The 21,304-nt window shown below is 54.4% G+C and overlaps 1 protein-coding gene across 1 annotated transcript in view; it reads left to right on the forward strand.

The window, feature by feature from the left end:
- Positions 1 to 21,304, forward strand: part of LOC119094741 (collagen alpha chain CG42342) — a gene marked incomplete in the record, with an annotated part of 236,338 nt that overhangs the window by 197,577 nt on the left and 17,457 nt on the right. The window contains 8 exon segments of the mRNA XM_037217739.1: positions 8,990 to 9,060; positions 11,515 to 11,550; positions 13,106 to 13,141; positions 15,379 to 15,414; positions 15,763 to 15,834; positions 17,300 to 17,368; positions 18,891 to 18,944; positions 20,851 to 21,030. Of these exon segments, the coding sequence (XP_037073634.1) occupies positions 8,990 to 9,060; positions 11,515 to 11,550; positions 13,106 to 13,141; positions 15,379 to 15,414; positions 15,763 to 15,834; positions 17,300 to 17,368; positions 18,891 to 18,944; positions 20,851 to 21,030 (554 nt within the window).

The following is a 21,304-nucleotide window of genomic DNA, read 5'->3' on the forward strand; positions in this document are numbered from 1 at the left end:
GCAGATGCATTGGACATCGCATTTGGCGAAAGCACTCCGCGTTTGGGCGACGTTAACGTTGATATGCCATTTTCACATACCGCTTGCCAATTTCCTACGGAAATGTAATTTCGCCATGCCGCCAATTCTTATGCTTCGATTCCCGCAGTGAGGACGCTTATGTTCGGTGGTGCAGGAATTAACTTGTGTCATAAATATTGTTCTTGGAGCCGTTCAGTGCCAAACCCTGCTTTTAGTCTGAGGTTACCATGGGACCCCTGAGGTCACCATGGGGACCCCTGAGGTCACCATGGGGACCACTGAGGTCACCACTCTGATATGCTGCGGAAAGGAATGTGAAGGGATTGCTTCCGGAAAGTGTGCAGAACGCATGGACGCCCGCTGTCCACGCGCTTGTTGCGGGACGGGACGGATGAGAGGGTGCTGATCTCAGGGTGTGGAAGAGCGCTGAGAGGTTACATTGAGCCCATTATTCTAGACGCAAAGTGACCATCGCAGTCGACGCGCCCGAAAACACCAGTAAACAACGGAGTTCGTTATCCTGGTGTACCGGGTTCGACTCTTGCCAGTCGCGTATTTTTCAGCAGTGAGTGTGATTCGCTGCGTTACTAGCGCCGTGAAGCGCCGTGCAGCGCTTCACTGACCTTTGGGAGGGAGTGCTAGGTACGCCGCCGGACGTGTGATCTAACCCCCTGATGCGTCACATGCTTTCAACAAAGGCCCATTTCTCGGCAGCCAATTTCCCACACGTTACCGGTGAGTCCCGTTTAAACAATGAATATCTCACGCTTCTTTGAGCACACTTGCAAGCTCAGGCGAATTCCTGGGTTTGTATTTTCATGGCATACACTAGAACAAAAGCTTACATGTTGTTGGTGATGATAGCGATTTAGGGTTTTTTGATCGTGCCATGTGCACGGCCTGACCTGCTGACATTTGTAAAATCCTTGACCCTTGAGCGATGCTGTGAGGCTTGTGGCTGTGAAGCCTGAGGTCTACATCCACCGGTCGGTGAGGCGGCCTTCGAGGCCTGCGCTCCGAGCTATTCCCCGCGTACAACAACAGATCACAGTCTGAGCATCGCATGCCGTCACGCTCCCAGGTCTGACCATCGCATGCCCTCACGCTCCGGGAGCCGACCTTCACGCGTGACTGGCGGGATCCCCTGGGTGGGACCCTGTGCCCTCCCACCGGCCGGCGCTGCCCCGGTGGTCCCCTGACGGAGTGCCGCCCGGCCCGGAGTGTGCCGGCACTCCATCAGCCGGCCGCGTGGGCAGCTGATACGTATCTGGGCAGGGAGTTTACGGGCGTCGGCCGGGCAGAGGGCGGGCGTTTATTGGCCCCCGCTCGCGGCTCACCCTTGGCGCGCCCCTGCCGCTGACTCGGTCCTCCATGGGCGGAGTCAGGAACTGAAAAAGGGGAGAGCGAGGGAACTGGTGCTTCCACCCGCAAGTTTGATTAGTTGGTGAGTGTTTGGTATCTGCTTGCGCTCAGGGACAGTCCACGACGGCCACCAACTGCGGAGAACAGGTGGCAAATCATGCCCTGCATAGACTGCCCGGCAAGATGCCAGCTGCCTATGCGACGATGCTCCAGCTCCGTAGCAAATTATGTCGGTTTAGAGTAGATGCCAAGAACGAACCATTAACATCGCACCTGCTTGGCAGTTGGCTCCACTGATTCAGTACCTTTTTCCGACCTGTCACTTATCCGAGTTCCCCCATTCTTCTGCATCGCAATATACGACCTTACCACATCCAATGCCATGCTTTCCGAGAACACTGCGTCCACCAATGGATGACCGCGTGACACTGTTTCCACGGGCGCTCTCCGTGCTGCAAAACCTCGCGTCTGTGACGCAGGTGTCGGCACCAGTGTGCTTCGACTCCGCGCGCCAGTCGAGAACGGAGAACGTCGGCTCCGACAACAATGCCTTCCATCCGTCGGCGGCGGCGCGGCCCGCGCCGTTTTTGCCGCCACCTCTCGATGACTGCGGCGTTTTTGCCGCTCTGCTCTAATTTCGCCGCGGCCGCGCCAGTCTGGCCGCCGCCGTGCCGCCATTAACCTTGGCCGCCGGGGGATCTGGCCCCTCCGCTAGGAGCTGATGGTGCTCTTCCACTCTCTCCCTCTCTCTCCCGCTCCTGGGGTCTCTGAAAACCCTCTCTCTCTCTCTTTATAAGAACTGCCTGGTTCTGGAACGTGGTATCGTGGCACGTGTACGCGAAGCTCGAAGAGCGAAGCAGGAACGCTTTTGGATTCGTATTTACCTCCAACGCCAAAGCGCCAGTGCTAAATTTGTCCAAGGCTGGCGGCACAGTCACTCCGCCCCTCAAATTCCCTCGCCCTTGGGACCTGGTCTGGCTGGGGTGCGGTCGTTGTGTGTTTTAACAGGAGATGGACCAAGAGGCCTGGAAGGACCATACATTCAGCCACCCGTTGTTTTGTTTTGTTTTGTTTTTGTATGCTCCTCCAGGTTCCTCGGATCTCCAGTCAGAAGGTTCACCTGCCATGCCACTGATCTGGCCGAATTGGTCTCGATTTACTTTTTTGGCAGTAGTTTAGTTGCACGTTGGACGTGCCTTCAAATTAAATAATCAATCACCATTCAAAAGTGCGTTTTGGAAGATAGTTATGCTAGCACGAGTTTGAATCGGTATGTGTTCGTATCATATGGGCTAGTACGGGTCAAGAAGCAATGATATTAGTTATCAAAACCACACGCCCTACCGGAAAAGAGTGCATACGGACCTCGAGCAATCAGTCATCGCGCTTGAACAAAGGACTATCTTATCATCATGGCCACCCATACCATCAGCTTCACATGGCTGGCGGGAGGCATCAGAAAGACGTTGCATTTCCTGCAGATTATGTGTTGCCCCGCGCGACGGCCACAGAGGACGTCTCGCTGATTAAGAGCCGCCAGGCGGCGGCGTACGGGCTTCGCAGCTCAGACGGGTGGGCTCCGCTGGAGACAACGTTTGAGAAGACTGAGCCTCGCCGGAGACAGCGTCTGAGAGGACTGAGCCTCTGAGAGGACTGGGCCTCGCTGGAGACAGCGTCTGAGAGGACTGAGCCTCGCTGGAGACAACGTCTGAGAGGACTGAGCCTCGATGGAGACAACGTCGGAGAGAGCTGAGTCACGCTGGAGACAACGTCTGAGAGGACTGAGCCTCGCTGGAGACAACGTCTGAGACGGCCGAGCTTCGCTGGAGACAGCGTCTGAGACGACTGAATCTCGTTGGCGGCAGCGTCTCATACGGCTGATTCTCGCTGGTGGCAGCGTCTGAGACGGCCGAGCCTCGTTGGAGACAGCGCCTGAGAGGACTGAGTTTCGCTGGAGACGACGTCTGAGAGAGCTGAGCCTCGTTGGTGACAGCGTCTGAGACGGCCGAGCCTCGCTGGAGACAGCGTCTGAGAGGACTGAGCCTAGCTGGAGACAACGTCTGAGAGGGCTGAGCCTCGCTGGAGACAGCGTCTGAAACGGCCGAGCCTCGCTGGAGACGGCTTCTCAGACGGTTGAGTCCCGTTGGAGACAGCGTCCTACTGCCTTCCGCTGCCCCGCACCGGGCCACTATGCCATGCCGACTGTGATGTGTCCTCTGTCCGGGCTAATTGAAGGGTTGGTCGCGGGAATTCATTAGAAAGGTAATATATATATATATATATATATATATATATATATATATATATACATGAATCAGTTGGTCTTGGACTGACGAGACCCCTGCATATGGCGCAGCAGAGACGGTGGCGATCGGTGCCGGCCCCATTCCTTTTCATTCCATTCTTCATTCCGGAGTGGCACAATGGCGGGTGGCTGTGCCGCCGCGGCTCCCATTCTCGGCGGGGATGTCAGCTCCTGTTTCCTGATCTCGCAGCGCGTGGTGAGCGCTGACGGCACCCTTCGACAAGCACCCTGTCGACACGGCAGTCCGCACTCGTCACGCACGGCCGGTCACGCGTATCTGTGACGCAGCTGTCACGAGAGGACATGGACATCTGTCACGAGAGAACACATGTCGGCTCAGCGGAAGTGACCCACCTCCCATCCTGTGTCTGTGGCCTGAAACTATGAGGTGTCAGGTCTAAGGTCCTTGGTTCAGCTGCAGTTAGCCCCTGCTCAGTACGTGGTTCCAGACGCAACGTTCTTCCATTTTTGTTTCCATTCGTGATATCCCGTGTCCCCTGGTCGCGCCTCTGCAGACACCCGCCCTCGGCCGCTACTGGGCGCGCCTCTGCACCTGGAGGATCGACGACCCGCCTGGTCACGTTACAAGGTGTCGACGGACACAGATATCACTGGCTGATCGTGCTGTTAGCGAGCGTCGTCAATCAGCTCTGCCTGTTACAGCTCGCTACGCTATTTGAGCTGCTAATCTGGCTCCATCTTGCTCCAGTCCCTCCTACGATCCCCTGAGAAATGGACGCCGAAATCATTAGCTCACGCGTCGTTAATATCAATTTTTCATAAATCTTGTGCGTCATCAATCGCGCTCCACATGTTACGTCGGGCGCTATCTATTTCTGCGTCGGCCGGAATGACGAACGCGTAGACCGCGGCAAACTGCTTTGGAAGCGTGCAACGAGAAATAGCGTGCGGCACACACTGGAAAAAAACGCAACGTAAGTAAAACGCAACGTCACATAAGCGCAACAAGACCTTTATCCTGAGCGCGGGGCATCCAGCGCCCGGTTCGTTTCTCCTGCGCAGCAGGTGTAATATAATTAGATTGGAAAATGATTGTGGCTGGATTCCTCATGGCATTCAGCCATGGCTGTATCAGCTGGAAATATAAGTGCAAATTTTAAAATTTTCTTGTGGAAACCTGACAATACGAACCAGAGAAAAAAAACGAGAAAGCTGGAAAGCCTGGAAAACCGGAGAAATCCCGCTTGCAGCGGCGTTTGGCGTCGCGCGAGTCTGGCGCGTCGACACCCGTGACGCGCCAGCTTCGCCTCGTCGCCAGCCCGCTCCGCCCACATATCTCCCGCCAGCTGACGGCTGTTGTCCGCGATGAGGTGGGAACGACACGGCTGAGTGCGACAACGGCGTACAACTGTTTGTCCAGACCGGCGTCGCTGCCAGATGAATCCAGTGACGTCACATTTGGCAGCCGGCGGGCGCAGAAGCAGTTAAAGCATGCCAACTGCGATGCGCTGGTGCCTGGTCTGAGAGCACTGGCAGTTTTGCTGCGGTTTTTACCGTGGCTCCAGTCGTGGCTGGGCCGCGTTGTTTCTCCGCTGACGCGGTTACTAAAAATGTCACGGGTTAATGCACGTACTCAGACAGGCTGGGGCAACGCTGTAAGCTATGCCAGTGACATACGAGTCCTCCTCTTGCCAGGGTGAGCACGATCTCTTCGTGGCAAGCTTTCAGGGTTGTCCGCATTTTGCCGTCGTGTCCATGACGCCCGTCCAAAAATCGGAGCCGGCCAAGCTCACAGTCCGGTCACAGGTCATGTGACGTCATCAGCTGACCCAGCCGGCTATTGGTGGAGGCGGTATCCGTCGTCGCGCGAACCCTTAAGCATCCTTCGAATGTTTCTGCGTGTTTCGTGGCATTTAATGCTGGCCGTAATGAGACAAGCATTGCTGGCACTTATCCCCTGGTGCTATTTGCTACGGCCTCAGCAAAACAGTGAGGATTTGTGTTATTTCACAGCCACCTCGAAACACTCACAGCACATTTGGCGAGCGACCAGCAAAAACAGGCTAACCGCTAAGTGTGGTCGAAAAACTATGGTTTCTGGAAGCAAAGATAGCAAAGGCCGGCTACCTTCGCCAGCCAAGAGACCATTTTTACACGTCGGTCGGTAAATCCGTCTGCAGCCTGTCTTACAGCTGTTTAAAGCCACATATTAATGGGAACCAGCAACCCAACAAGCGGTCCGAGAATTTCGCTGGCTGGTAAGTGACTGTCAAGCTTGTGTTCGCGGTAATGCAAGGGCTGAACGTCTGTCGATGGGGTCCTGGAAGTTGCATCACATTCCAATCATACTGAGGTGTTCACATTCCAATCATATTGAGGTGTGACTCTCCTCCCGTTCACTGCAGCGAAGTCGGACATGTTTGTGTAGTGCTTGGGACCAGGTGCGTCATTCAGTCGGGTCTGTCAGAGTCTATACGGCCAGAAGATGGAGAAGCCAGCTTCCGAGCACTGAACTGTTGGCTCCGAGCAATTGAAACAACTTATTTGTCTTACCCTTGTCTTGCTTTGCTTAAGCTCAACTTGTGAAGAGGTCCGTTTGCTTCAAGTTTAGACTCGTGCTTACGTTTTGTTTGGTTAGTGATCTCAAGGGACAAGCATAAACCAACACTTACAATACACTGATTTTAAAGCCAGCCTTAAGCACATCGTCCGTGACACAGTTCTGCTAAGCTAACCAGCAGCCAGTGTGCATCGCAGACGATGGTCTGTTCTGGCTTTGAAGTCAGTGCGCGTGGTAAGCAGAAGCTTATGCACGCTCCTGGGCGCAATAGCCAAGTAAATGAAATTACAATGCGAGGAATGACTCATCGCTTGTGTTCCTTCAACCCGTTACATCTGGGGTCATAACAGCGTCATAACGCGGGTGGTCTTAGCCCTGTAAATGTCCCTGTCCCTGTCCCTGTCTCTGTCCCTGTCCCTGTCCCCGTCTCTGTCCCTGTCCCTGTCCCTGTCCCTTTCCTGTCCCTTTCCCTGTCCCTTTCCCTGTCCCTGTCCCTGTCCCTGTCCCTGTCCTTTTCCTTTTCCTTTTCCCTTTCCCTGTCCCTGTCCCTGTCCCTGCCCTTGTCTTTACCCATGCCTCTGTTCCTGCACGTGTTCCTGCTCCTGACAGACGTCCGTATATCTGTTCTTCTTCCAGCCCTCATTATATACCAGCGATCAGCACGGCAAGATTTTTGACGGAAAACCAATTAGTTTTTTGGTGGGTCGGCCGCTGCCTCGGTTCGTTGACCTGGGCTTCTTGTGCAGGGTTTTTGTGGGTGCCCCGAGGGCACGGACGGACAATCAGCGGTCTGCTGCAGAGGGGGGGGGGGGGCGCCCCCCAACCTCCTGATGCTGAGTGTGCCCGGGCGGCACGTAATCAGGCCAGGCTGGGAGATCAGAGATGTGGGGTGGGATGACGCCCTGTTGGGCCTGTCCGTACCTGATGATGGGGCACGTCTGACGATGGGATAGCCGATATGATGAGGCCGTCCGAAGGTGGCCTTGTGATGAGGTACCTCTGAGGATGAAACAGTTATGATGATAAGGCCGCCCGAAGGTGGTTTTGTGTCGAGGCATTTCTGATGACGTGACAATCCTGATGATGGGATCACGTTATGTGTGATATGCCGGTGATGCAGTCTTCGACTTGGATGGTGATGCAATCTTGAAACGAAGTCACTTGGTGATAATCTGAAGAGGCCACTGAAGCCGATGCTGTCATGACAACCTGACAATCTGATGATGATCTCATCACACATTTACATTTATGGGACAGTCCTGGCGACGAACCAGCCTGATGATGCCACTGATAATGCTGCAGTCCCTATGAAAATGTCACCTGATGATGAACAGATGATGATGATAATAATGGGTATGTTGGTGAGGCAAGCCCAAACACAGGGTCACCTGATAACGGCCACAGTCCTGATGCTGATTCCACCTGGTGATAGAGCTGCCCATGATATTGCAATTATCATCATGAGAGCTACTGATGATGATGACCTGATGATGACCTGGCGAGAGCTACTCGGTGATCTGCCGTTGCCGTTGCTTCATGGTCTGACAGTGTTGAGCTGGCGCTCGCATGCTGGTAGCGCCCAGAGCTCGAACTGCGTCATCGCCAAACAAAAGCTTGGCACCATCTTTGTGCTAACGTTGTGACATGCATATTGCATGCACCAATTAATCATTTGAGTTAACTACTTCGTGATGAAACAAGGCTGAGGCCGACAATGTCTCGGGGGAGAATAACACTAATTGCCGCGTATTGTCCGCTCTGTTTTTGAGTGGCGCCGTTCGAGCCGATAACAAGCTCCGCTGTGCTGTACTGGCTCGTCTCCCAGCGGCGTCCGGTTCTGTCTTCAGCTCCACCTGACACGCGACTTCACCCTCCGCCGCTGTGAGACGCTTGCCTCCAGCCTCCGCTCGGCCTGACTAACCGAGTTAGCTGGCGACCCCCGGGGCGCGCCCAGCACGGGCGGAACAATCAGCAGCGCGCCACATCCGTCTCCATCTGCGCCAGGACGCGCAGCATCTGTCAGCGGCGTTCCCGGCGCACGGGCGCTTCAGCGCGCGGTGTCCGGTTACTGGGCTGCGCCGGGTCTTCTCGGTGGCGCCGGCGCGGCTAGTGCGTCGCGTCCGCCGTTCGCGGCGCCACAAACACGCATTGGTTCAACGCGGCTTTAGCGGGACGCTGTGAGGAGGTTGGCACGTTTGAACGCGTGAAGGCGGTCGTGGTTTGGGGTTCGTAGATGGCTGGTGGAGCTCTGTGCTCTGAGCTCTGTGCTCTGAGCTCTCTCTGAGCTCTGAGCTCACGGCAGACACGCAGGATGGCAATATTTGTCACGGGTTCGCCATGCCGTTTGCTGTGGTTCCACGCAGTTATCCTCCACGGCACTACGCGACGTAATCAGGAGTGATGACGTCACGCATGAGCGATTTTTGCTTGGCCCAGCTCGCGAGCATGTTGCGCATTTTGCGTAATTATGTATTTTTATTAGATTATGTTTATATTTTATGTTTCGTATTTTACATTTTATATTTTATGTTGTATTTTTATATAAATATTTATTTACATTTAATTGTATTATATTTTAGGCAGCAACTTGTACGCTGCGTAACATTGTTAACTCGCAGTATCGTACAACATGCCTGTTATCACTGTTGTGCACCTGTTAACTTCTGAGCTACCCACGCAACCGCGTAGCAGTTCGTACTTTGTGACCCCGACCCCGGTTGACCTCTGCTAATTTGTGACCGCCGCCGACCTCGACCTGACCGCGGTCGTTCTCTCCCCAGGACCACCGGGCAACAGAGGTCGGAGAGGTCGGCATGGACGTCCAGGGCCACGCGGACCGATGGGACCCATGGTCAGTTCCCTGCTGTGATCCGGAGTGACGTCATCGTACCGTGACGTCACGGCGGCGCCACGTCACGTCAGCTGTTGGTGTTTCGGGGTGCCATGTACTGGCGCCGCTGTTGCCATGCTTACGGTCACGTATTTGTGCAGCTGTCGGTCCTCGTGGGCTAGACGACGCTGTCGATGAGGTGAAGACCGCAGACAAGCATAAGCCAGATCCAGCTTATGCTTGCCCGCGCTCCTTTCCTCACATATCATCCACGTGGCTGTCACCAACAGCCATCGTCCCGACACTTAAGTGGCTTGTTTGGCTGTTGGGTCGCTTGCAGCTACTTAGACTCGCTGGCGCAGGCTTTAGATCCGCAGATTGCCGTTGTAAATATGTGTCGCTTTTCATGTGCTGCCCGCTATTGAAGCCGTCTCGCCAGTGCCGCCTGCGTCTCGTTACATCCCGTCCCCACCCTCCACTGCCGTTGGCTGTGATACCATCTGTGTACGGAGAGCCACTCGACAGCCTGTAGATCACCACAACCGCAGCGATCTATCCTGCCACCTGATATTCCGCTCAGCGGTTCCAGCGGCCCGGTCGGTCCCGAACGGCCCCGGATATCACTCGATCGGGGCTTTTTTGTTCGTCTGCCGCATCCTCCGGCCAAGCATCCGTGACTGCTGATGCCGTGGACTCTCACGATGCTGTCCTGACTGCTGACTCCTGACGATGTGCTCCTGACTCCTGACGATCCGGTCCCGACTCCGGATGCTCCGGTCCCGACTCCTGACGATCTGGTCATGACTCCTGACTACCCGGTCCCGACTCCTGACGATATAATCATGACTCCTGATGACCTGGTCCTGACTCCTGACGATCAGATCCCGACTCCTGACGATCTGGGAATGACTCATGATGATCTGGTCCCGACTCCTGACGATCCGGTCCCGACTCCTGACGATCTGGGCATGACTCCTGACGATCTGATCATGACTCCTGATGATCCGATTCCGACTCCTGACAATACGATCCCGACTCCTGACGATCCGGTCCCGACTCCTGACGATCCGGTCCCGACTCCTGACGATCCGGTCCCGACTCCCAACTGTCACGGCTCGATCTGCATCGTTTGACTCGCTGTCCATGACGAGCCCATGTCAGGGGCATTCTTACCACTACTCACTGCAAGTTTTCCAATTCCCTTGATTTCGGTATGAAATCACGATGCTCGCGTTTTATAAAGGCTTTGCCACCACGTCCATTCAAGAGCCAACGGCGTCACGTCAAGCGCTGTTAAAGCAGCATTCATACCGCTCAAACCGTGCTTGATGATGCCTGCTAGTGTTTTTACCCTTTAAATGGTGGCATAAATGGCGGCAACGTCGCCCACCAAACCCGTTACTATGACGTTACCGCGGCACGGCGCCACGCCGGACTCAGTGCCAAATGTGAGCACTGAATTTCACTAAAATTCTGGACGGAGCTGCGGCACAACAAAAATCTGTCAGCTTCAGTTCTTTACTGGATCGCAATTCCCCGATCACTACCAAACGATATTCACTAATTTTCAGTCCCGTTCCTCTGCATCCCGTTCCTCTTTTCCGTCTGCATCATCCTGCGTTCACGGAGCAATATCACCACAACCCTCGTGAGCCTTGTCCCACCAGCTCAATCCTTCAGTGTTTAGCTTAGCTTCTGCACCCTTTACGGGAGTAACAACTGGCGTAGCTGGGGTATGACTCCGTCTGCAGGTGTTTGTTCAACCGCTTTTAACGCCGCCGTCAGCTGGCTGTGTTCGGGCGACCCCGCCCCGTTTGCACGATCGCCGACTCCACCGATCTGGCTGTGGAGTGTTGAACCGATCGCCGACTCCACCGATCTGGCTGCGGAGTGCTGAACCGATCGCCGACTCCACCGATCTGGCTGCGGAGTGCTGAACCGATCGCCGACTCCACCGATCTGGCTGCGGAGTGCTGAACCGATCGCCGACTCCACCGATCTGGCTGCGGAGTGCTGAACCGATCGCCGCAGGGCTTTTGTAGCTGGCTCACTTTCTCCGCTCTTCGGTCCCTAAAAATGAGCATTTCAGTGGACGGAACGCGGCGATTCCACTGCTGTTTTCGTGCATTTGTAAGCCGTGCTAAGACACTGAGCTTCCTTGCGGTTCGACCTTAGTCTTTGGCCCCCACGTATGATTACGTGGATTTGATCGCTTTATTTGCCAGCCTTCACGTTGCGATCCTGTCGCGGCAGTGCTTTCTTTGCACTTTTCTTGTAATTCTCGATTTCCTGGCACATGAATACCGCACGTTCCTCACCATCTAAAATGACAGCGGTGAGCCAGACTTACATCCTGGCTGCGAAATTCCAGAGGAGAGTCGTCTGAATCACAGTGCAAACGGGGCGGGCTCGCTCCGGCCACGGTCTGTCGCTCGCTGTCTGTGGCTTCACGGCGGCTGCCCCCTGTCTTTGCAGGGACCCCAGGGACCCAAAGGACAGAACGGATTCCCAGTGAGTATCGGGGCGCCGGGGTGTGGTGAACGGCACTGGCGCGGAGCTGATGTTGATGATGTTGGGAGCTGCTGTCACGCTGGCTGACAGAGTACTCGTGTAGGAGTCGAGCTTTCGTCAAGGATTTATCTCATTGTTCAGGGAGTGGTCAAATCGAGCAACTGGGTTTTGTAACATTTCGGGAGATGCTATGCTTCCGTGGAATTTTTTGTTTCTGATTTCTTTGTGACTTTTATGGGTCTTGAAATAGTGTGTTACGCAAGGAGACATATTGCCGTATGCGGTACTTAAGTAGAAAGATATGATGTACTTGTGTCTACCTACAGAGCACAGACGGAGCTTCGTGTTCAGGCAACATAAATAAGTTTAGCCTCTCTAACGTGCAGGCCGGTCCGACGCCAAATTGCTTGCCGCTTTAACGTGGCTGCAAACCAGACCACGGGCGCTACAACGGTGGCTAAAGACCACCTGGTTAGCCACTCGCCTCTCAGGCAGTCCTGTACCACAACGGTGGCTAAAGACCACCTGGTTAGCCACTCGCCTCTCATCTAGTCCTGTTCCACAACGGTGGCTAAAGAACACCTGGTTAGCCACTCGCCTCTCAGACGGCCCTGTGCCACAATGTAACCCGGGTCATCCCATAAGCGGCCCGTCTCGTCGGCCCATCCCGTGCCGTTTACTGCTGACGGCGCCACCGGCGCATTGTCGGCGGCGGCTCGGCGGCGCCGGGTGGTCCCCGCGGGGATCGGACGGCCGAGATGGCCTCGTTTGGCGGCCGCCGGTGTGGCGGCAGATCGGGGTAATGGTCACTGGCTGGGCGTGGGGACCGGGGACTCCTGTCGGGCCCGGGGTCTGACCCGTGCCCTGCGGGGAAGGGGTCTGTGTATGTGTGCGTGTTAGCAGGAGGGTGTACGTAGACCGGAGCGGTGATTTGTAGCGGTGTGTTGGAATCAGTAAGCTTTCGAAGGGGGTCCTCGGCGAGATCCCTGGGAGGAAGAGGAGGTGGAGTGGTTATTAAGACATGGGTAGCATCAACAGATTTGGTCAAATCCGAGCATTATTTGATAATGAAAGCAATCTTCGTGAACACAACTTGCAAAATCAACCGTCAGTCGCCAATGATATAGATGAGTCGTCGTCAGTGGGTATTAACGACGCACCAAGCTGCTGGGGCTATACGGCGTCGTCTTCCCTGGCAGGAGGAGTGGGTACCGCGGGGAATCGAACCCCGTACTCCGGCTTTCCCAGACGCCCAGTGTAGTCACTTCACTATCGACACCCTTAACATAGGCAAGCACTGTGTTACCATGCCGCATTCAAAGGTCACCCAAAACGACTGGATTCTTTGGCTTTTGAAATCTAAGCAGTGCTCATTTTGGACGTGTTTGAATTTTAGTATACGTCAGATATGTACTTCTACGTGATCAGGAGTCTCCGAGATGACTCGAGGCTGACAGCATTGTGCTGGACCCGGCCATGGTCGTTCGAGTGTATATGTATGCGTCCGACGGTACACACCGCAGCCACCGTTTCATCCCATCGAATGCGTTTGCAGGGACGAAAGGGATCTCCAGGGTATCCAGGCTTCCCGGTGTGTAAACCTAGCATAAGTCTTCTTCGGTTGCGGCCTGGTTCACCGCTGCGCGCTTAACTCCTCGCTCATTCACCGAACTCGGAACTCCTCTCTCACTCACCGAGCTCGGATCTCGGCTTGCGGTGATCAATCCGTCTCGTTTGACGGCGGAAAACTGTGAGCAGAGAGGTGGCAGCCAGTCACCACGCACGGCGGCATTTCACAAACATAATCACTTTGCACTATCCTGTAAACGCTAAACGTGAGCGATACCAAATAAGGTAGCTGTCCTGCCGTAACGAGTGATCCTTTGATTGGTTCTGCCGTAACGAGTAATCCTTTGAGTGGTCCTGCCGTCATCAGTGGTCCTCAAATTTAATTCCCGCGCTAGTTGCCGTCCGGGGCTGGAAATGAAGATTCCTGCTGGAAATCGCAGTTTGCGACCTACGCCGGGTTTGCCGCCGCCTGCCGTTGGTTGGTATGATGCATGATAAAGTCAGCAGGTGGCAGCACTAACTTATGACGGGTGGGAGAAGACGGTGCTGGCTGTCATGCTCTGGGCAATTTTGGTGCCTTTTGGGAGATGGAATGCCCGCTGGTTGGGATTGGGTGTAGTGCTCGCTGGTAGGGATTGGATGTGATTGGACTGTTGTGCGAACCGAACGGCACTAACATGCATTTGACAGTGATTCTTCCACAGCGTTGCGATTCATTTACACTGTTTGCTGTGACTGCTGGACTTGTAAGCATGTCCTTCTCATGTTCTGGAGTCTTTTGGCTTGTTTCAACTGTATGATTATGATTCACGACGCCGCTCGTCAGTGTGTGTGTGTGTAGTTCATCTGAAGTGACGTTGCCAGGAAGGAACGTGACCAAGTTACATTTGATGTTCGAACATGGCTGAAGTAATTTGAATATATTAGATTTCATCGTCAATGAGAACCTGAGCTACAGACGACATTGCAACGCAACGATGCAGCATGAAGGTCAAACTGCATGTGGTCTGCGCTCTATATGTAGAGGCTCTGCATATCTTAGAGTTCCCGCGAGCGACGCACTTCTTCACAACGCACACTCTTCCCTCCGTATAGGTGAAGCCACCAGTGTGGTCGGGGGGACCTGGGGCCTGTTCTACTTCGGGCATGGAAAAAGAGGGACGTTTTAATGGAGCGTAACCTAAGCGTGGCAAAGGGGTAAAGGAGTGGTGAGAGGGGAGAGCGCACCACGGCAGTACGCTCAGGTGGGGCTGCAAATCACGCTGGACTCTTATTTTGAAATGTTTTAAAGCCATCAGGTTGGGAATAGTCGACTCGCCGTCATAACGAGCGACGCGCCCATCTTAATGTTATACCTCTAGGTTGATTATGGGTCAAACGGACATTACGTTATCAGCCTTTTGGGACTTTGCGCTTAACGTAATGCAGCCAAGAGGAGAAGGGTTTTATCCCATCATAATCACTGCGAGCCCAGGGAAAGGGGTAGGAAAAGGTAATCGTGCGTAACACAAGCGATGATGGGCCCTTGCGGACCCTGGTAACGTTTCAGCAGATTGGATTTTGTATTGCTCTGGTCTTCCAAAATGGCACTAAAACATAAATCAGCCCAAGTGGCGCTTAAAACGTGGGCTCAGCGTGACAAAATTCGTCCATTTGGGTGTTAAGGAGACCAGTATTAATCATGCTATTAGACCTCCGTGATTCTGCCGTCCCAACCTCTACCATATTTTTTCTGCTAATGCGTTGCCCTTTTACCCGAATCGTCAAGTCCTGACCCATAGCCCGATTTACGTTGCCTGAGGGGCATAGATGCTGGGCTGACTGCCATCCAGCTCGATGCTGATTGGTCGATCCTTATCGAGGGGAGGGGCAACGGCCAGTGGACCTCAAGGCACGTGTGCAATAGCATGAGCGAATAGCGGTCTCCATGGCACCCGAATGGCTGACCGTTGCCGCCACATTGGGCGTGATTCGTCCATGACCACTCACCGTTTCTCCGAAATCTCACTTTTGTCAGCAAACCCCGAGCGACTGCGGCCCAGCCTAACACACGCCGGTTCTGCTGTTCTTTCTCGGGATCCCCCGAACGAGGGATCAGCCCAGTCCCGTACCCGTTGTCTGGACCAGTGCTACCTCGCTGGGCTCTCAGCTGTTGGCGACGTTTGCACTGAGTGCCTTGGTTTCTGTAGTCGGAATGCGTTGTGTGTGTCCTGGATGCAGTGTCAGGTAAGGTGGGATTCACGGGCTGCTCCGTTCCAGGGTCCGATTGGGCTGGACGGTCCAAAAGGAGAACCGGTAAGGGGCACTGCCATCTAGCGTCGTGAATATGTACTCTGGGTTATACAAATGATCACTCTGTGGCCAAACTCATTCGCTCGCGCGGTACGTCGTTCCGTTCTTTCCTGGATTCATGGGCGCAGCTTTCAACACTGTGATGAGTGGCAATCGCTTCAAATGTTTCTGGACTTATTAACATATTCATTTTACGGATGGGCCAGTTGTGCACGTCTCTTAGCAAAAACACCTCGGCGCAGTCCACAGATGAGGGAGCCAGGTTGGTTGACCACGCCCCACGCGCACGCCTGTCCTTTGCCCATCCGAGGGTGGACGCGATGGGCTGATGGAATGGCTTTGACCCCTCAGGGCGAACCCGGCAAGAGTGGCGCCGTGGGACCTCCTGGCAGCCCAGGCTATGACGTCTTCTCCACAGCGAAGGTACGCCCTGGAAAACACCTGGCCAATCTCGCACCCCGACATCGACACGTGGCGGACGAGAGGTCATGGGAAGAGGTCGTACATGTAGTGTTCCTACCCTGCATTAGGTTTCTGTATATACTATCCATGAATGGGGCAGAGCTTCTGCTTTAAGGACTTGGGCTATATCTCAATAGTTCGCTCGACTTTATTAACTTTTTGAACGCGTGTGTGGGGAGGGGTAAGGCCCGTTTCAGGATCGTCATGCTGTCTGTTTCTTTGCGCCAAAAAGCGTGGTAGCATGCAAGATCATGGTGGACGTGCCATCGCCACCATTTCCTTTGACGCTGCACCCACAACGCCAGTGGTGTACAGTGCGTTGGGTCTTGTTCGTTCCTTCAGCCTTCTAGACCTCACGGGGGACTAGAGGTGCACCAGAGAAAGCGGCGGGGCGTCACGTTAGTCCCGCATTTTACGTTAGCACCGCAGACGGTTCCTTCGGTTTTCGTTTGATGAGTGCCCAATGAGCCATTTAAGTATTAAATCCCATTAAGAAAATTCGGGCTACACCCCTGTAAGGGACTTGGCTTTGGGCTTTCCTTATTCAGCCCGAGGCCCATCCAGATGGTTCCTACTACTTCGATTGCTAAGGGCTGTCCCGCTTTTCGTCGGCTGGGCTGTCTGCTGCTGCGAAGCAGGAGAGTCAAAAATTATCGCGGCGGTACAGAACTAGGTCGACTGGTTAGTGCGGACTCGACAGTTTGTGCACTGAGCCACGCCGGAGTGGGGGTGGGGGGGGTGGGGGGGGGGGGGTTGTGGATGACGCAGAACCCTAGCTTTGAGCCATTTGCTTCAAGCTCCTGTTCCGGTTTTATTTACCTCGCCTTACCTCTTCTCCTGGCCGTATATTGTTCAATGATCACCTCGCATTCATCATCAGCCTCCTACATGGCCTTACCAGCATCTGCATATCTTTGTTTCAACACTGCCTTAGCTCTGTCGGTGGCGCTACGCAAAGACACGGTCGTGTTTAGACCGGTTGCAGCGAGTTCCCGTTCATCGGAGCTGGTCCGAGGTTAGCACTTGCTCACAGAGCTGTTCTGAAGTCACCAGGCCCTCAAAGCTGGTTCCATGTCACTATTCCCCTCAGTGCCTTACCTAGGTTACCTGACACACGGTGACAGTCTCTGATCACGATTTCGCTTCTGAGCTGGTTTGAGGTCATCGAGATCTCCTGACCGGATTAACGAAACACCAGGAGTCTTGTTATCCCTTCAGAGTCAGATCCCGGTCACCACTTCTCCTCTGAGGTGATTCCAATTCACCATTACCCTCAGAGTTGGTACCAAATCACCATTCTCCCTCAGAGCCTGCCCCCGATCGCCCCATCTAAGCCTGTCCCGGGTCAACAGTCCCCTCCAGAGCCTGTCCCGGGTCACCAGTCCCCCTGAGAGCCGGTCCTGGAGGCGCCTGCCGCTGTTCGCAGGGGATCAAGCGATCTGTGACCAGCTTACGCGGGGGCACACTGGGCTACGCTGAGATTGTGGCCATCAAGGTGAGCTGACCTCCCACAGCGGCTTCCCCGGGCGGACCGGCGGCAGGCCCCCGTGCTCCGGTGGCGGTGCGCGCCTCTCTGTGGTCCGTCGCCAGCTTGGGATGTGCGGCTTCGTTGTCTTCCGGCCTGCTCCGTGGTGTTGCTCCTTGTTGTTTGGCGCGCGGTCGGCCTGCCACCTGGCGGTGGGACCCGCTCAGCTCATGCGATATGTGTGTGTGCGTGTGTGCGTGTGTGTCCCGTTGCTAGCTTGCCAGGCCCTGTTCCTGTGTTCCCTCTCTGGCGGCGCGTCGCCCCTTCTTCTGGCTTGCGATGGGGTGGCTGTTGTTTTTTCTCCTGGAATGACGCGCCGCCTCTCTGTGCCTGGGACTGCTGTGTGACATCTTCTTGCCGCCTGTCCCGCAGCGCGCTCGGTGTCTCGGTTTCGGTTGGCGTCTGTCCGTCGCCCCGCTTTGGGTGTTGTTTGTCTTCCGACAGCGTGGCTTCTTGTCTTCTGCTTGCGGCGAAGGCGCCACCTCTTTGTCTGCTGTGGTGTTTTTTTTTTTGCGTACTCGCAAGTTCCATCCTTTGTTCCTCGTCAGGTAGACTTTTGCGGAAATGAAAACATGATCGTTAACCTGTGGGCACTTGCAAGCTTATTCTGTGACTGGCCTACCACTGCCCTGTCGACTATATATATATATATATATATATATATATATATATATATATATATATATATATATATATATATAGTTACCATAAATGTAGTTACATATGATACATCATATTATATATATATATATATATATATATTTATATATATATACATATATATATATATATATATATATATATATATAGTTACCATAAATGTAGTTACATATGATACATCATATTATATATATTCGTTAGTATACAAGATCGTTAGTTCTCAGTTCCAAGATGAGCGCTGTGGCGATGCTCGGAAGAGCCGCGAGTCCGCCGCCAGTCGGGCTCACATTTTCTGTGCCTGGAAAGGCGTTTCTTCAACGCTGCACAAATATGCGCCCTTGGCCTGAATGGTCATGTGATCAGTGCGGCGCGCGCTCGAGTCGTCACACACAGACGTCCCGAGCGGAAGAATAGAAACCACGGCCGCTTGACCTGTGACGCGGCTGAGTTTTCCCAGCACGCACTGCCTCAAAGGCGCCTGACTTCCGGTTTGGCCGGTATCCACGACCTGACGCTCTCGCAGTGAGACTGACCTGACCTGACGCTCTCGCAATGAGAAGGGGGGATTGACTCTCCCCTGAGACGTGCGGGCCAGCTCCCGACAAATACAGTACCAGGCCTGCACATCAGACGCTTCCTTTGTGCTGGCTTTGTGATAGGATTCCGCATTATGTGCTGGTTTATTATGTATTTAAGGCGGCATTCTCCTCGGTTCGAGCTGAACGCCATGGATGTCCGTGTCCATCGGACGTCCGGTGCTGCTCCGCTTTCGTGTCCAATGGAGCACCTGGTTCTGGGAAAGAACACCTTGCTTCTTTCTTCTTTTTTACAGGGCCTCTCCCAGCTTGGCTTTAACCTTGACCCCGACAATATTCTCATGCTCAAAGTGAGTACTTTATTACACTCCAACGCATCGCACGTGCGCCAATGACTAATGCAAAATACAACCGCGGAAAATGCACGTTTTGTCTGCCCATTTTTCTCTTTTGCTATAAGTTCTCCCTGTCGGGCACTGTCTTATGTGCAACTCCGAGCAAGGTTTCAGGATGTTCAGCTGACGACGAGCTGGTCCTTTGCCTGACAGACGGCTTTCCCTGTGATTAAGTCAGCTGAACCGCCTCGAAATATGCACATATGACGTCAGATGCCGCCCAGGCCGCCGCATCACATAAGACGTCAGATGCCGCTTAGGCCGCCGCGTCACATATGACGTCAGATGCCGCTCAGGCCGCCGCGTCACATATGACGTCAGATGTCGCCCAGGCCGCCGCGTCACACATGACGTCATATGCCGCTTAGGCCGCCGCGTTACATATGACGTCAGATGCCGCTTAGGCCGCCGCGTTGCATATGACGTCAGATTCCGCTCAGACCTCCGCGTCGCATATGACGTCACATGTCACTCAGGTCGTCGCGTCACTAGTCGACCCATTCGACTCAATCACAAAGCGATGCTCGACTCCCACTCCCAACTCAAGTTAAGCCACGTCTCGAGAAGCTCTGGCTGGTGGTGCTTCTCAGTTGGGGATGCTTGCGATGGAACCATCAGCCCACGCGCACCGCCGGTTGTGCGTTGTCCCATTTCTTTGGCGTCACTCTTGATCGCATTGACCCGGACATGATCGCATTGATCCGGGCATGATCCGGACATGATCCGGACATCGCATTGATCCGGCCCGAGTATTCTGCATGTGGGAACGCGACGACTGCTGTTTGAAATGCCCATGCGCTGTGCAACCAAGTCATTCTGCCCTCAAGGACGGCCGGGTGCCGACGAACGCCCCCCCCCCCTATCTTTCCACCGTGTGCCTATCACCTTTGGTCTTCCGTAGAGTTGGAGCGATTTCACCGCCGCCTATGTCGCACGTGCTGAGCTGCGCCGGCCGTGCGTGTTGCGTGTCGCTTGGCTTGGCAGGTTGTGGGTTCGCAGGCGTCGCTAGCTGCTTCCATGGCGAACCTCAACGACTGCTGCATGTCCTGCTCTTGGTGACCAGCATGCTTTTGCACGTTACTGCACGGGAAGGTTGTGTACCGAACCCTTTTGTCGGGTCACCCAGTTCGAGTATGAAATTCAGCTGATTGATTGCCGAGCATAACATATCGAACACGCGCTGATTTGCTTTTCTGTTAGCGTAAGTGAAATAACCGTTTTATTTAAACCGGGAAAATTTAACGCCGAAATGAACTGCAGATAACCGTTACGTTTGTAAGCAACCGAAAGCCGCATGCGATGGCTGATTTGCATGTGGAGGCCTTGACTCTTTGCCGTCGCCATTTGCCCTGTTATGGTCATGTGTTTCCACTGAGCTCATCTGACGATGTTTTCTCAGTGGTCTTTTATGTATGCTTTAAGTCTGTTCTCGTTTAAGATTCGGTCTTTACGGAGCGTCGCTTCTACATTTTTGTCGGCTGTTCGTCGTAATCATTGCTGTATCGTTGTGCTCCTTGCGGTGCAATTTTGAACTAAAACCTTGCGAAAGGTCTTTGAGCGCCCTAAGCTGGGTAGTAATTGGAGAAAGTCTCAGCGTATCTGACATTCTTAATTTGACCGATTAACGGCTTGAGATGACCCCCACACTCCGCCAAATTTTCACATTTTGCGTCCACATGCGAGTGTAGGAGGACATAGAGTAACTTGCACATGGAAAGGTTTCTTGCACTACACGAACAATGCCGTCGAAAACAGCCTTATTCGAGGCCAACGCTCTCTGTCGGCGTGCGTGATTCGGTGAGATGAGCCTCGCTATCCCGGCACACTCGAGACCCCCACTGACCGGCGCGTCACCTGCCAGGGCGAGAAGGGTGAGCCGGGCCCGATGGGCTCGGCGGGACCCACGGGTCCCACGGGCCTGCCCGGCATCAGCGGCATCCAGGGTGGGCCGGGCAAGCCTGGCCTGCCGAGCGAGCCGGGCCCGCCGGGACCGGCCGGGCCGCCGGGACCCGAGGGACCCCCGGGACCGCCAGGAGCACTGGTGAGTGAGGCGGCTCACGGGCACGGGGAGGTCAGGGTGTCAGCCCACTCGGGCGGCAGGCAGGGACACAAACATCGCCCCAGGCCAACTACAGTAGAAGGTTTAAGTTGTTGTTAAAAGGGGCCCAGCTCAGCAGTGGTGACCTAGCTCCAAGGTCAAAGGCGTGCCCCAGCTTACCTGCAATAACCCAGCTTACCTGCATTAACCCAGCTCACCTGCAATAGCCCATTTTACCCGCAATATCCCAGCTCACCTGTGATAGCCCAGCTCTCCT

Source organism: Pollicipes pollicipes, unplaced genomic scaffold (genome assembly GCF_011947565.3).
Source record: "Pollicipes pollicipes isolate AB1234 unplaced genomic scaffold, Ppol_2.1 Scaffold_1600;HRSCAF=1878_pilon_pilon_pilon, whole genome shotgun sequence".
Taxonomy (NCBI): Eukaryota; Metazoa; Arthropoda; class Thecostraca; order Pollicipedomorpha; family Pollicipedidae; genus Pollicipes; species Pollicipes pollicipes.